At 44.1% G+C, this 16,711-nt stretch overlaps 1 protein-coding gene across 3 annotated transcripts in view; it reads right to left on the minus strand.

The window, feature by feature from the left end:
- Positions 1-14,983, minus strand: part of LOC149315983 (transmembrane and coiled-coil domains protein 2-like) — a 120,266-nt gene extending 105,283 nt beyond the window's left edge. For 2 of the 3 annotated variants that reach the window (XM_089514529.1, XM_089514532.1), the window contains exons 1-2: positions 14,940-14,983; positions 13,465-13,683 (exon numbers count right to left, since the gene is read on the minus strand). In XM_089514529.1, coding sequence (XP_089370655.1) covers positions 13,465-13,653 — 189 coding nt within the window. In that variant the 5' untranslated portion in view covers positions 13,654-13,683; positions 14,940-14,983. The remainder of the gene's footprint in view (positions 1-13,464; positions 13,684-14,939) is intronic. The other variant, XM_089514531.1, reaches the window with a different exon arrangement.
- Between the last annotated feature and the right edge of the window lie 1,728 nt (positions 14,984-16,711).

The following is a 16,711-nucleotide window of genomic DNA, read 5'->3' on the forward strand; positions in this document are numbered from 1 at the left end:
AGGGGGGAAAGAAGGAGGGAGGGAAGGGAGGAAAGTTGGGACAAGTGAGAGAAGAGGAAAGAAGGCAAAGAGAGAGAAAGAGAGAAGGAAACAGGGGGGCCAGAGCAGAGAGCAAGAGGGAGAGGGTCTGGCTGCTTCTGCAGGGGCCTCTAGTGTCATGTCCAGCGGGACTCCTGTGCTGGCAGCCTGCAGGAGGCAAGGATGGCAAGGATGCCCAGGACCTTCTCCTCCTTCCCTCCAGGAAGGAACCCACAAAAGCTCCTCTGTTTGGAGCAACACACAAAAGCAAGCAAACAACTCCCAGAATTCCATAGCAAAGAGCCAGACAAGAATTAAAGCGGGGAGGGAAGCTCACAGGCCCCACCTGGAATATTGTGTCCAGTTCTGGGCACCACAATTCAAAAAGGACATTGAGAAACTGGAGCATGTCCAAAGGAGGGCGACTAAAATGGTGAAAGGTCTGGAAACCATGCCCTACAAGGAACGACTTAGGGAGCTGGGGATGTTTAGCCTGGAGAAGAGAAGATTAAGAGGTGATATGATAGCCCTGTTTAAATATTTGAAGGGATGTCACATTGATGAGGGAGCAAGCTTGTTTTCTGCTGCTCCAGAGACTAGGACCCGGAGCAATGGATGTAAGCTCCAGGAAAAGAGATCCCACCTCAATATTAGGAGGAACTTCCTGAGAGTAAGGGCTGTTCGACAGTGGAACACACTCTTTCCTCAGAGTGTAGTGGAGTCTCCTTCCTTGGAGGTCTTTAAGCAGAGGCTGGATGGCCATCTGTTGGGGATGCTTTGATTGGGGTTGGACTGGATGACCCTTGTGGTCTCTTCCAACTCTATGATTCTATGATTCTATGAAGGCACACATTACATGCGCACACACACAGGAGGCAAAAGGCTGACAAGCAGCCAAAATGGGGAATTGGGATGACAGCAGAGGACTCTTCTTTTCTAACCGGTTTAAAGAGCTGCTATGGCTGCCGGGGCTCTGCCCTTGGCCCAGTCCCCTCCCTGGCAACTTGCTTTTCTTCGGCTTGAAGAGACCTGCATGGAGCTCCTCCTTCTTCCCAACCTTGCAAAGGAGGTTTGGGATGTAACTTGCAAGGCTCATCTCTCCCCATTTCTCTTTCTCCCTGCCTTCCTCCCGATCCCTCCTTCTTCCCTCCCTTCCCTCCCTCCTCCTTTCCCCCCTCTCTCTCACACACACACCCCTTCCCTCACTGCAGTCGCTCGCCTGCCTGCTTCCCTGCCTCCCTGCCTGTCATTCTTTCAGCCAATCAGGAGACGGAGGCGGCCTTGGTGGAATATGTTCTCGGAATGGTTTCAGGAATCGCTGTGCGGTAAAATGCAGTTCTGATCACGTTCTGATCACGTTCTAGTTTACTAATGCAGTAATATCTGTTCCAGGAACGTTCTCATCACGTGATGATAGGAACGTTCTCAGAACGCAGTGCGATAATCTCCAAAGAATGGGAGAAAAGCAATAAAGAGGAGGGGGCAAAGCAAATAAAGCAGAAGGAAGGAAAGGGACAAAATTAACCAAAATAGAGAAGAAAATGCCTACTGCCACAGCCCACTTTCACTGACAAAGAAAGAAAAATGAAACATCACAAAGGAGGCTTACTTCTGGTTTGCTCTTGAGCTTCTCTTTTCTCTATCAATGCACTCTGAATACACCTGTGCTCTCTAAGCTGAAAAAATGAGTGTTACTAATTCAGCAACAAGAAATGAATGACTGATTTGGCAAATGATTGACTGGGGACATCTTTAAAAGATCCTATCAGGACACAAATAGCTTTGTCCTGACTGGATAACAAGAACCAATCACATTGTCATTAGGTTAATAAGTTGGAATGCTTCTCCTACACACCTTCTCATTGAAGAATGAGATTTTTCTCCTCCTGCCTCATCTTGAATGTGCATGGGGGAAACAAGTGGAGGGAGATACAGAATATGGTGAAACTTCTCACACCAACAGAAGCAGCTACAACAACAACGAGATAGGTATTGATGAAGAATCACAATAAACACAAGAGGTTCCAGAACCCAAATCAAGCTGGATTGTATTACTAAAACAATGTAGTTGAAAATTATACAACATATAGAATGCTATAATCAAAACATACCCGGTATATTTAATAAAAAATGTATTCAACATATAAAATAATATAATCAAATAATATATAAAATAGAATAGATTTCCAGATAATACCCATTTCAATCAAAAGGGTCTTCTTCAAAGTATAAAGAATATTTACAGCAACTTGTTCAGAGAGCAACCCTTTATTTCATTAATACATCAGCTTCCCCATATCACTGAACAGGAGCACTATTCTCATAAGCAAAGCTATTGCATAAGTAACACAATTTCTAAAGAATAAGGTTGACCAAAATCAAAAATATATAAGCAACACAATTTCTAAAGAATAAGTAGACAGAACCCAGAGTTAATTCTGCTTGTTTCTACTTGTTTGTTTGGGGAAACTTCTCACATCCCTATGTGGATGGCAGCTTGGGAACGGGGGGGGGGGGGGGGGAGAGAGGGGGAGAAAGTGTGCATAAGAGAAAAAGAGAGAGAGGCATTGTGTAGGGTGGGCAGATGATGGCAGCATCCTTCTTTTCCCTAGTCATGTCTACCCATGTCATGTTTAGGTGAACAGAAAGCTGCTCAAATCAAGACTGTTTAATACTTTACAGCTTACAAGGAGCAAGAAGATCAAGTGAGCTTACCTTTATACAAGCTGTAGCGTACGAAAAGAGAATTTCCATCTTCATATTCATGGGTTCTATCTAGAAATGGAGATACCTTCTCATATAAGACCAGCTGAAGAAGGTGTCAGAGCAGACATTTGCCAGTGCCTCAAGCCTCACAAAAATCCAGCCACCGAAACATCTTCAGTTTGGTGCTGATTTGGAATGCTTTTTGGACAACAGCCTATGAAGAGCAATACTGCAATACTAAAGGTCTCTGGTTCAATTTTCTGTTTGCACTGTGGTCAGCCAGTTGCCTATGATAAGCCTAGCAGAAGAACGTGAAATGTTTTTAAATTAATTACACATTTTGGAGTGTCAGAAGCTAAGAGCTAACAGTTTCTAGCGAATAAAGATTCTGATTCCAGAAAACTGTAGTTCATAAATTCCATTATGGAATTTTGCAGTCATGATGAACCCACAGAAATAATGCTGGTCTGTCTTTGAGGATGAAATACACCAGATTGGAAGTGAACTGTTGAAAGAGGGATTGCTTTTTACAGATGGGCTAATGAAGGACATCTGAAGATAAAGACACCTGTGCAGGAATGTTTCCCCCAATTAAAAATATACTTCAAAAAGAGAGCTTATCTCTTAATTGACTATGAAATAACACTGAGCAAACACAGTACTCAAGAAGTTATTTTTAAAAATATTTTGCATTAAATGACTTGTATTTCACTTTATTGTTTTGTGATTCTTTTACATTCCAGTGCTATGACATGACCATGGAATGAGAATAAAGTTTATGTTGCATTAGTTTTACTGTACTTTTTATTTTTAAAATAGTTTGGTCTAACTCTGTATGTCTCTGATACGTTGCCCTTTGTTTCACCCTTCTACTAAAGAAAAAGAATCCAAGGTCTTTGTTTTAATTAAGATTTAGGTGGCTGATTTTTGGTACTATGGTTGAACAGAGGAGAATCTCAGGATCTTAAGTCTTCTGAGTTTTGATAGGGAAGTTAGAGACTTCAAAATTTTAATAACAATGATGTAATACACAGTCAGGATGTGGAAAGGTTGTGGGGTGTTACCAGGCCCAAAGAGTCTTCTATATATGAAACAAAGGACAGCAGAGGACTGCAGAATTTGGGGGATATTTCTGCTTTAAGGCTTTAAGCTGTTTAAGTAGGAGGTATTGGTCTTGGAGTGAATGTGACTGGAAATCACTCTGGTGGTGCAGTGATTAAATGGCTGTACTGCAGCCACTCACTCACAAACCATAAGGTTGTGAGTTCAATACCAGCCAGGGCTCAGGCTTAACTCAGTCTTGCATCCTTCCGAGGTTGCTAAAATGAGTACCCAGCTTGTTGGGGGCAATTATCTTACAGTTGTAAACGACTTACAGACTGCTTAGGTGGTATGAAACAACAAACTTGAAGCCTCCTCTCGGAATAGAGAGATGAGTCAATTTGTCTCTGAATGTTTTCAGCTATTCTTATTTTTATTTATTTATTTTATTAAAATATTTATATCCTGACCTATATTTTTAGAGAGTCAGCATGGTATAGTGATTTGAGCATTGGACCATGACTCTGGAGATCAGGGTTAAAATCCACACTCAGCCATGGCATGCCCCTGGGTGACCTTGGGCAAGTCACACTCTCTCAACCTCAGAAGAAGGCAAAGACAACCCCCCTCCAAATAAATCTTTTCAAGAAACCCAGGTGGCCTTAGAGTAGGGATGCCATAACCCGGCGGCCCCCGTGACAAACCCGCTTTTGGAGGCCCCCTCCCGGTCCCGGTCCGGTTTGGCCCCCGGTTCGGGGCCCGCACGGCGCCAACCCACCTTCCCCTGCCTCCCTGCGTGGCCGCGCCACCCACCTCCTCCTCCGTTCCAGACCTTGTGGAGGAAGCAAAGGAGGAGGCGAAGGAGGAGGCGGTGTGCGGGGGGGAGGCAGGGGAGGGTGGCAGGGAGGTTGGGAGGGGGGCGTGGGCATGCGCAGGAGGCACACCTCCTTCTCCTCCTCCTCCTCCTCCTCCTCCTCCTTCGTTGCAGGCCGCGCCAAGTGGAGGAGGAGGCAGAGGTGCCTGCCTGGCGCGCCTCTGTACTGGGCACTTTCTTGGGCCCGGGAGGTGGAGGCAGAGGAGGAGGCTGAGGTGGAGGTGGGTGGCTGCCTGCCTACTGCCTTGACACTGTCTCCCAGGCCCCAGGGAAGGCTTGGAAACGGCCTCCTCCAAGCCTTCCCTGGGGCTTGGGAGACACTGTCTCCCAGGCCCCAGGGAGGCCTTGGAAGCGGCATCCTCCAAGCCTTCCCTGGGGCTTGGGGGACGTTGTCTCCCAGGCCCCAGGGAAGGCTTGGAAACGGCCTCCTCCAAGCCTTCCCTGGGGCTTGGGAGACACTGTCTCCCAGGCCCCAGGGAGGCCTTGGACAAGGTTTTAAAATGTAGGACCTTTTTTTTTAATTTCCTGGCAAGAATTTTTTTTAAAAAAAAAAGGTCCTACATTTTAAAACCATGTCCTACATTTTCCCGGTTTGGAGGCCCTCAGGGATGGCAACCCTACCTTAGAGTCACAAGAACTCAGAAAAGATTTTAAGGCACTGGCCTTTGGGCCTCATTAATTGAACCCAAACACTGTTATACACAGTTTAAAAACCATTAAATATGTTTTAACTGTATATAACAGTATTTGAGTTGAATTAACGAGGCCCAAAAGCCTTGATGAACCTAAATGGCAAGAGTGTTGGCACTAATTGTGCCTCCAGTGGGAGGGCATTCCCCAATTGGGTGCCATGGCTGAGAAGGCCTATGTTCCAACACAGTGTATTGTCCTGACTAGTGGGACACATAAGCTCCCCCCCCCCCCAGCAGACTTTAATCCTTTAACAGGCACATATAGGGTACTGAGGTCCCAGGCTTTTTAGGGCTTTAAATATCATCACAAGCATCTTGAATTCTGACTGGAAATTTATTGGCACCTAGTGAAATTCTTTTAAGATAGACATTGTATGCTATCTATATGATATACCAGTCAGCGGTTGAGCTGATGCACTACTGTGTTTCCCTGAAAATAAGACACTGTCTTGTATTTATTTTTCCTCAAGACACACTATGGCTTGTTTTCAAGGGATGGCTTATTTTTATTAAGTATGGTACAATAATCTACATTTATTCAAATATAGTTAAGTTGTCTTCTTCTGGAACATCGTCATAACTCTCCAAACATATTCTTGTACATAAAAGAATAGAAGAGAAAAACAAGAAATGTGAAGGATACATTTCCTTTACATTTGATGTTACATTTGATGGCATCCTACTCCAAACCACCTAATGATTACCCACTACAGCTTCATGTAGATATTGAACAGCATGGGGGATAGGGCTGAACAGGAATCCCGCAGTGCTACTCTCTGAAACTGGGCCTCCAGGTAGGAGCAGAACCACTGCAGAACAGTGCCTCCTACTTTCATTCCACAGAGTGTGTCCAGTAAGAGTGTGTCCACAGTAAATGAAATCAAAAGCCACTTGGAGAGCCAAGAAGATTGATACGGTAGCACTCCCTGTCTTTCCCCTGAAATAGGTCATTAATCAGACTGACTGAGGACATTTCAGTGCCGTACCCTGGCCTGAAACCAGACTGAAATGGGTCAAATAATCTGCTTCCTCCAAGAATACCTGATATTGCCCAGCCACCACAGACTCAAGGGTAGATAGATTTCCTTGTGAGGAAGACTGAATACTCATGGATGATGACAACCCCTCCTCCTCCCAACCCTCCAACCTTGATTCATGGTGCACTGAGAATCCAGGTGGACAAAACTGGGAGAGATCAACTCTTCTAAGCACATCCACCCAAGTCTCTGTGATACACATCAGGTCGGCCCCTTATCCACAACCAAGTCATGAGTAGTAATTATTTTACTGCAGACCAACCTGGGATTTAGGAGCAGCACCAGCAGATCTGAGTGAGCTAACATGACAACCTGAATCTTGAGAGAAAGACTGAAACACAGCATGGATCTCAAGTATTTGCCCCATCTCCTTCTTACTTGGCATATCAAAATCCCAGGCACCATACCTCCTCCTCCCACACACACACACACACACACACACACGTAGACAGACACACTATATAAAATAAGGAACAAACACTGGTAAGATGCCAAAACCTAGCTTTTCTTAAAGACTGAAACATGCCTCCTCTTCTAGAGAAAAAACTGTTTTTGTTGATTTAAAAAAAATCTTCTGAAAGCATATGCCTAGAGAATCTTTTTTAATACTTTGTAGATCTTTTTAGAACTTTTAGCTGGAACCATATGAGAATTCTGAACTGTCTACAAGGATGTTAGATATGAATTCATTGTGGCTGGGATTAAAAGTGTTTGCGTGTTAGACTGCTGTGGATATTTGATCAAGATAGGATTTAATGCTTAATATCTGTTCTAATTTTATTACTTCACCATAGTTTTATGCTAATCACTTTCCAACTATTTTAATTATTATGCTTGTTACCCTCATGGTCTCTTCAATAGTTGTGCCTTAGCCATTTTATTAATTTTCTTATGTGCTAGATATAACAGCTTGAGTTGTTATTCTGTGACTTATTATTACTACTATTGGTACTATTTGTTGTTGCTGTGTGCCTTCAAGTTTTTTCTGAGTTATGATGACCCTAAGGCAACCCTATCACAGGATTTTCTGGAGCCAAAAGTGTATGACTTGCCCAAGGTCACCCAGTGGGTTTCCATGGCCAAGCATGGAATCAAACCCTTGTCTCCAGAGTTGTAGTCTGATGCTCGAACCACTACACCACACTGGCTCTCATTGGTACTACTACCTCATACTTTATATTATTTACTGTTTTCATAATCATGTACAGTATTGCTTTTCGTCAGCTTGTCTATCATTTCAGTAAGTTCTAAAACGGCTTTACTTTGGAGTAGGCTGCTGGTTCAATCATTCTCCCTTGTTCATCATATACTAAGGGTGGTACATAAAAAAAGAACCCTAATTTTTCTTTTGTGTGATGGGACTCCGAAGGACGTTGTAAATAGTGCAATTATAATTTTCAGTTGTGTAACATATTTTTGGCAATTTAAAGAGCTTTACTAAGGCTGCATCTGCACTGCAGAAATAAGTCAGTTTGAAACCATTTTAATTGCCCTGGCTCAATGCTATGGAGTTCTGGGAACTGTAGTTTGCTGTGGCACCAGAGTGCTCCACCAAGGAAGCTAGAAGCTGGAATTCAGAGGGAAGGCTGTGGAAACCCATGACTTTGGGGGAGTCACACACTCTCAGCCTCAGGGGAAAAGCAGTGCCAAATCTCCTCGGAACCAATCTTGCCAAGAAAAACCCAGGATGGGGTCAACTTAGGGTTGCCATAATCTGTAATGACCCAAATACACACACAATACACACACACCTGGAGGTTTTAAAATTTGACAAGTTGACAGAATATGCACACTGAGGCCAGTTATTTTTTTTTTTTTTAAAGGAGGGAGGAAAGCACCCATTTGGTTGGCCAACGGTTGTAGGATATGTCACCTTTGACGAAAGTGGAAGTGAATTTGATTGACAACAAAGGAGGCTCCATTTTAAAGTGGTACTGCAAAAGTGAACTTCAGGGGCAAATTGCATCGATCGAGGTAAAGGGTAGTACAAACTTCTTTCCGAGCAGATTCAGTATGGGGGCAACAGGATCTGCCCAGTTCTATCCAGAGCAAATGAGCGAGTGGGAATGGGGCCTAAATGTCTCACAAAGCTACGGTTCCTAGAATTCCCTAGCATTGAGCCAGGGCAGTTAAAGTGGTCTCAAACTGGATTATTTCTGCAGTGTGTTTTGGACCTAATAGAACTAATTTGCTGATATGGATCAACACAGCTATGTTCATTTGTGGACTTATCATGGGAAGTGGGGAGGGAAATATGGAGAATTTCAAGAAGAGTGCTCCTTCAGAAATTACCGCTACATCACTGTCCAACCATACATCTGTTGCCTCACATCCTGCGGATATGTGAAGATGTTTAAATAAATCTTTATTAAAATCTTTCAAAACTTCCATCTGTGGAAGATATTAGCATAGTTTGTCTATCACATGGTTCAAAGATGGAGACATATTGAAAAATACATGGAAACAACTTGACAAGATGGCTGAAGGTGTTAAAACCATGTTTCTGACAGAGGCTATGTGTCTCTCTAGGCATTTACTAATGCTGAACATTGTCCAGTAATAGGTGTTTGGAAGTCACCATACATTTGTTGAGAGGATTATATATTTTCTTGATATATACTGGCTTGCATGTTTTTGGATAGCTGTCTACAGCTTTTTATAATCGTTTCAGGGAAACACTGATGCATGACAAGCATATATAATTGGTGTGTGTCTTCAAGTCATTTCTGACTTATGGTGACTCAAAGCAAACCTATCATGGGGTTTTCTTGGCAAGATTTGTTCAGAAGTGGTTTGCCTTTGCCTTTCTCTGAAGCTAAAAAGAGTGTGACTACCAAAGGTCACCCAGTGGGTTTCCATGCACAAGTGGGAATTTTAACTCTATTATCCAGAGGTGTCCAACACTAAAATCACTACACCATGTTGGCTCTCATATATAAATTTACTATGCCTGACATATACTCACTTAATCTTACATCCAAAAAGGTGGCAGTCTGGAGGAAAAGAATACAAGTGAGTAGGCATGGTCTACAAGCAGAACAGACTGAAGAGTTCAATCCAAAACTAGAGATTTATAAGGCCAAATGGAAGCCTACTATTTCTCTTCTGCCCTGTGACACCTTTTGAGCTAACAGTTGCCCTCCATTTTGATGATGCCCAAATGAAACACAGGCAGACTCTTTCAGACTGATAGTCTAACAAGCTATATGCTTTGTATGCAAGGTTTCTTTTGTACAACTAGAAAGAGAAAGATTTAACAGAATTTAGGTTCTCATTTGAATTGCTCTGCGTCTTTCATTTAGTCCTTCTTCTCAAAGGCACTTAACATTTTTGCTGTTAACTATCTCAGTGATCCTGGGACTGTATAAATATAAACCAACAAATAAATGTATCAATGAGGAAAGTAGGGACGTAGCCGGGGGGGGGGGGTCCGGGGGGTCCGGACCCTCCTTCCATTAGAAAAATGAATGGCACGTGCTGCTGCGCCACCGCACCCAAGCCCCATTATAATGGTGGCACTTAGTCTGGATCCCCCCCTTCCTAAAATCCTGGCTACACCCCGATGAAAGATATAGTAATGGACTACTGGTTAATTTCTAAACAGGGTAGTCGCATGACTTAAATCTGTGTAAACCATTAATTTTGTTGTTTCAGTCAAGTCTATGCTGCTGTCATAACATGCTTACCTGCTGCTTTCTTGTAACTACAGTGCATGTCTACCCTCACAGTTTAGAAGCCATATCTTCTCTGAGGAAGCACAATTTTGTAAGTGAATAGCTGTGGGAATTAACACTATATACAAGCATGAGGGCCTTGTGTTATATACAATTACTTTATTGACTTTAGAGAAAATCACTGGTATTAATAATTGGTTTGGGTGTGAGACAGTTGAGCCTTTGGTATTTCAGGTTCCCTTTTTAGCTAGTGTAAGCCAGTACAGTTCTGAATACGAGAAGTTACAGCCATCTGTGTTTCTTGCTTTGCTGCATTAGTGTTTCATACTACAAAATGGAGATCACAGATGCTCCTTGATTTTTGCAGAGTTTGGCACAAAAAGCAAAAAGAAAAAGAAAAGCACAATTTGTTCTAAAGTGTTGTTATTGCTAAGTGCTAATTGTTATTACTGACCATTGTTTTGCCAATAGCAGACAAGAACATTTTCCATGTAACAGCATTTAATGTTCCCGCCCCCCGGGGAAAACAGTGGTGATTTTATTTTATTCATGGAGGGCGGGGGGAATAACATTAGGATTTCCCCCCCAATCTCAATTTGTATAGTAATCCAGTCAAGTATAAGAACTGGAAAGGCGTTATTCCTATTGTTTTTTCTTTAAGCCACTGATATGTTTTGTATTTTTTTTTTTTTTTTGCTAATTAAAATTTCTGTTGCTCCTATAATGTTATTAATGCCCATTGTACCTCCTAGAAACATTAAAATAAATGCAATGGAATTGACTGAATAGTCTTTCCTAAAACTGCTCTCCTCACCCTACCTAGTCATTGTTTATATCTGTGTACTTGCTTTGTAGTTGTATGAAAAAGCTTCCAAGAGGAGTGAGAAGGGGCCTCCCTCACCCCCTGCGCATGTGTTTAATCCTATCAGGGGAGATAAACATTCTTTGTTGATCTCCTTACTGGTTGCTGCAATGGGTTACTACAGGGTATTCAACAGGTTATGTTTTGAGCATAAGTCCTCTTCAACATTTTTTTACATTCCAAAAAAGACCCATTGTAGCCAAATGCTTTGGTAGTTGCAGATTTAATAATAAAAGGTCCTTACTGGTTTGAAGCAAATGGTGGAATTACACTGAAGCAAACTTCTAAGTGCAGTTTTCTGTTAAGTATGATTGACACTTGTAGGAACTTAAAACTGAACCATACTGTCATTTTGTGCATCTAACTCCTCATTTTCTGCTCTGTTAGGAAGCAACTCTCCAGAATCTTGGGTAGACAGACACCATTCACAACATCTGCTACCAGGTTCTGTAGATACCAAGGACTGAATTTTGAAACTTGTGCACATAATTCATGTGCTCTACCAGTGAGCTCTTTAAAAGATATCAACCTATGCAAAGCATGGGATACCAATGGGAAATTATTTTTAAAGATTTATAAAAATGCAAAGGGATCTTGCAGCACCTTTGAGACTAACTATGTAGAATATGTTGCAGCATAAGCTTTAGTAGATTTGGTCTACTTTCTCACATGCAAGTCTATGAATGCTTATGCTACAACTTCTACATAGTCTCAAAGGTGCTAAAAGATCACTTTGCATACTGATATTCCAGACTAACATGGCTATGTCTCTGGTTTGTAAAGCAACATGATTCATAGATATTCAAAGTTGCAATCACATATTGCTGGAAGTGCCAGAGGAGAAGAGTAACAAAAAGGAAAAGTGCCCAAAGGAAAAAGTGTTTAACAGGTGTGGGCCCAGTCACTTGAGATGAGGTAATAAATGCTAGTGCAGAGGCAGGTTGTACCTAGTGGAGAAGTGGGGAAGAGGTAGTACCACACTAGCACAGAAGTGAATACAGGGGAAGCACTCCAGGAATTATGGATGGAACAAAGTTACTCTTCTAAGGTGAGAGTGTGCAAAGTCAAATGAGTTTGTTTTTTGTGTATTTTAATTTTACGTTGTTCTCTTTGTAGCCTGCTTTTCAAGCTACAAGTCCTCAGAATAGCTGTAGAAGGAGACTTGCAAGAAGACTGCCAAAACCAAGACCAAGTTACCTTCTGAACTGTTGCTGTAGAATTATTTCTGTTAGAACAGATTCTCTAGTGAGGTCACTGACAAGTACTAACACTAAGCAAAACTCATATTGCAATGTTGTAACTTCACAAATAAGGCTACAAAAATTGCTAGCCAAAATGCAAACAAACAAACAAACCCATGGCTAAAATCAGCAACAGGAAAACCTTCTTCCAGTTTACAAACGCTCCTTTCTTATCACTTGAAGTTGAATCTTACTTGTCATCGATGATTAGAAACCCCCCCAGCACACAAAAACACTATGGTCTCACTTACTATACCTACACACACATCTCTAGTCTATTTATGCACTTCAGACTGGTTTACCAAAGTGAATAAACATCACTTACTTTACAAAAGCAAAGTGACTGACTATATACAAAGAAATCAGTGTGAATGCTGGGAAACCTCTGAGCCCCAAGTGAAACCTCCGTACAGAAGTTGCTTGTCCAAGTATCTCATATGAACCTTATTAGGTATTACAACACATTGCTTCTCTTTGACATGATAGTTGGGAATAAGATCCTACATGGGAATAAGATCCAATTTTAATTAATTAAGATTTATTTGGGTATATTGTGCAACTATGTGGCTATATTGAGGAATGTAAGATAAAAGGAAACATCAAATCATGCCCTATAATACAGAGATGTAAGTGTACCTGGTCCATTTATATCCAGTATTTTATCTGTGACTATTCAGTGTTAGAGGCTTTGGAGAAATAAGATACAGAAGCATCCATTATAATAGAATAAGCCACCTCTTGATGAAGCTGCGTTCCTCAGCCACCTTGGCTTATACATCTGTCTTATATTTCACTAAAAATGGTTCTGCTATTAGCTGTCTAGTACCAGATGACATGCTTTGTTGTTTTGTCCCTTCAAGTCGTGACATGCAACTGGGCATGAGGTTTTCACACACAGCAAATGACAACCAGTCATCCTGACCAGGGAGGATCCACTGGACAACACAACAACTACACTTGGCAGTTCTCAACCAGAAAAGCAGTTCTGGATGGGTCTACTCAAAATGAAGATTAATTCAGTGGGATTAACTCCTCAAGAAAGAGGGCACAGAAATGGAACCCCAACATATTAAGTGTGAAAACCGTTGTGTAAAAGGCTGATTCATAACATCAATGAACTGGATCAAATCATACATGCACAAATAACATGCCTGTGACATTTTTGCAGTTGCAGTTAAATAATTTAAACCTTTCCCAGCTGACAATTAGGTGTTTGACTCCAGGCGGCAGCAGCATCAACAACAACAATTTTCCAAAAGAAGGAAGGAGGGGGGGGGGGAAGGCAGAGCAAAGCAAGACAGGTAGGCACAAAAGCTTACCTTTAAATCAGGAGGTTTACTCCGGGTAACAGGATGGGACGCCGGGTTTGGATTGGAGGCCCCCAAATCCGTCTGGGCAGGAGCTGGATCCCCCGGCTTGGTCTCCATGCTGGGCAGGTTGGGAGCATCTTCCGCCCCAGCAGAGTCTTCCTCCGGCTGCTGCAGCTCATCCGACTTGCACCTCTTCATGCTGGGGGAGAAGTGTTGCTGGCTGGCTGGCTTTTGGGAGGCATGGCAGATGAAAAGGAGAAAGAGGAGGAGAGAGGGAGATGATGAAAAGAAAACACACACAGCGCCTGATCACCACTAGTCCCTTTCACCTGTGAGATGCAGAAAGGCTGGCAGGCAGAAGAGAGGGAGGAGGAGCTGGGCAGAGGGGCCTCCATCCCCACTCCTTGCCCGGATGGCAAGAGGGGAAGGAGAGACAGCCTTTCTAGGGTCCTATGCCATGCCTGCCCTAACTCTGGCTGCCCAGTCGCTCTTCAAGCTGAGAAAGGCCAGGCCTGGAAGGAGATTCTGGATGGCAGAGATGCCAGAAAAGACCAGGCATGCCCTCCTTTTTCCTGGACACATCCTCCATTCCCAACCTTCTACTGCCCACAAGGCCCTCCATTTGGAGCAGAACTAAGAAGCATGGATTGACATTTAGAGGAGTGTTTTTGAGCTCAAGGTGACCAGGCGTCCTCCTTTCTCCAGGAACTGTCCTCCATTCCCAGGAGGAATCCAAAAAGGTCCTCCATTTGAAGCAGGACGAAGAGGCATGGATTGACATTTAGAGGAATGTTTTTGGCTAAGGGTGACCAGGTGTCCTCCTTTTTCCAAGACCTGTCCTCCATTCCCATATACAATTCCAAAAGGTCCTCCATTTGGAGGAGGACTAAGTAGCATGGATGGACATTTAGAGAGATGTCTTTTAACTCAGGGTGACCAGACGTCCTCCTTTTCCCAGGGCCTGTCCTCCATTCCCAGCCTTCTCCTGCCTAGGAGGAATCCCAAAAGGCCCTCCATTTGAAGCAGGGCGAAGAAGCATAGGTGGACATTTGTAGGAACGTCTTTTAGCTCAGGATGACAAGGCGTCCTCCTTTTCCAGGACCTGTCCTCCATCCCCATCCTTCTCTTGCCCAAGAGGAATCCCAGAAGGTCCTCCATTTGGAGCAGGGGAAGAAACAGGGGATGAAACATTCAGAGGAGTGTTTCATGCAAGAGGGGGGCGTCCTCCATTCCCCTGCTCCGTCCTCCTCCATTCATTCCCCTGCTCCAGGAGCCATTCCCAAAGGTCCTCCATTTGGAGCAGCATGGGCTGATGCTTTGCTTTTCTGAAGGGTTCCTGTCCTCCATATATATAGATATCTCTTCCTGTCTCCCCCTTGAATCTGTCCTCCATCTGGCAGAGCCTGGTCCTCCTCTGGGCGAAGAGGGCCCTGAGTGGGATGCTGCATTCCCCTTCCCTTCCTCAGCCTTGCCCTGGTACTCACTGCTCAGGAAAGCAGGGCTCCTGCCATGGCTGCAGCGGGCTCCCTTCCCAGGAGGAGGAGGAGGAGGAGGAGGAGGGCATCTCCAGAGGAGGCTGCTGCTGCTGCTGCTGCTGCTGCTGAGCCTTGTGCCCACTTCAAGAGCAAACCCCTCTCAGCCTAACCCACCCGCCGCCGCCGCCTCAAAGCAGCCGGCTTGACGGTCCCTGACTGACAGCCCGGCTCCACCAATCAGGAAGGGGAGGCGATCTGGAGAGCGGGCGGCGGGACCGGCCCCTCGGGCTTTGCTCAGGCTTGGTTGGCCCGTGGCGCCTCGCAGCGCCCGCCTCCCGCCCGACGCCCAGGAGCTGTCGAGAGAGAAGTGGTGCTGCTGCTGCTGCTGCTGCTGCACTGCAGCCTCCCTCCCTCCCTCCTTCCAGCCCCAGCCCCCTATTGCCATGGGAACGAGGGGGAGGGAAGGGGGCAGCCCCGTCCTCCTTTTCCCGGACACGCCCTCCAGGCCCAGCCTCCCTCTGCCCAGCAGGGAGGCCAAAAGGCCCTCTATTGGGAGCAAGAGGATGATAATAATAATGATGATGATGATGATGATGATTCTATTATTAATAATAAATAAATAAATAAATAAGCTTTATTCTTATACCCCGCCTTTCTGCTGCAGCAGTCAAGGCGGCTTACATGACTAGAATATGTTGGGATATTATTATTATTATTGTACCAAGTAGCATGAATATACAATTCCAACAGCCCCCCCCCCCCAATTGGGAGCATTAAAATCATATAGAGTTGGAAGAGACACAAGGGCCATCCATCCAGCCCCATTCTGCCATGCAGGAACTCCCAGTCAAAGCATCCCCATTGACAGATGGCCATCCAGCCTCTGCTTAAAGACTTCCAAAGAAGGAGACTCCACTACACTCCGAGGAAGGAGTGGGTTCCACTGTCGAACAGACCTTACTGTCAGGAAGTTCCTCCTAATGTTCAGGTGGAATCTCTTTTCCTGGAGCTTGCATCCATTGTTCCGGGTCCTGTTCTCTGGAGCAGCAGAAAACAAGCTTGCTCTTCCTCAATATGACATCCCTTCAAGTATTTAAACAGGGCAATCATATCACCCCTTAACCTTCTCTTCTCCAGGCTAAACATCCCCAGCTCCCTAAATTGTTCTTCATAGGACATGGTTTCCAGACCCTTCACCATTTTAGTCACTCTCCTTTGGACACGCTCCAGTTTCTCAACATCCTTTTTAAATTGTGGTGCCCAGAACTGGACACAATATTCCAGGTGGGGCCTGACCACAGCAGAATAGCGTGGCACTATTCTCTTGATCTAGACACTGCCTTAAATTGCATTGGCCTTGTTAGCTGCTGCATCACACTGTTGACTCATGTTCAACTTGTGGTCTACCTGGACTCCTAGATTCCTTTCACATGTAGTTTCATTCAGCCAGGTGTCCCCCATCCTATATCTGTGCATTTTATTTTTCTGCCCTAAGTGCAGTACCTTACATTTCTCCGTGATGACATTCATTTTGTTAGCTTTGGCCCAGATTTCTAATCTATTAAGGTTATTCTGAAGTTTACCTCAGGGGTATTAGCTACTCCTCCTAATTTGGTGTCATCTGCAAATTTGATAAGTATGCTCCCAATTCTGTCATCCAAGTCATTGATAAAGATGTTGAATAGCACTGGGCCCAGGACAGAGCCCTGTGGGACCCCACTGGTCACTTCTCTCCAGGATGAAAAGGAGCCATTGTTGAGCACCCTTTGGGTTCGGCCGGT

The sequence above is a fragment of the Sceloporus occidentalis genome, unplaced genomic scaffold (genome assembly GCF_023333645.1).
Source record: "Sceloporus occidentalis isolate IW3139 unplaced genomic scaffold, rSceOcc1.0.p SCAF_3, whole genome shotgun sequence".
Lineage (NCBI taxonomy): Eukaryota > Metazoa > Chordata > Lepidosauria > Squamata > Phrynosomatidae > Sceloporus > Sceloporus occidentalis.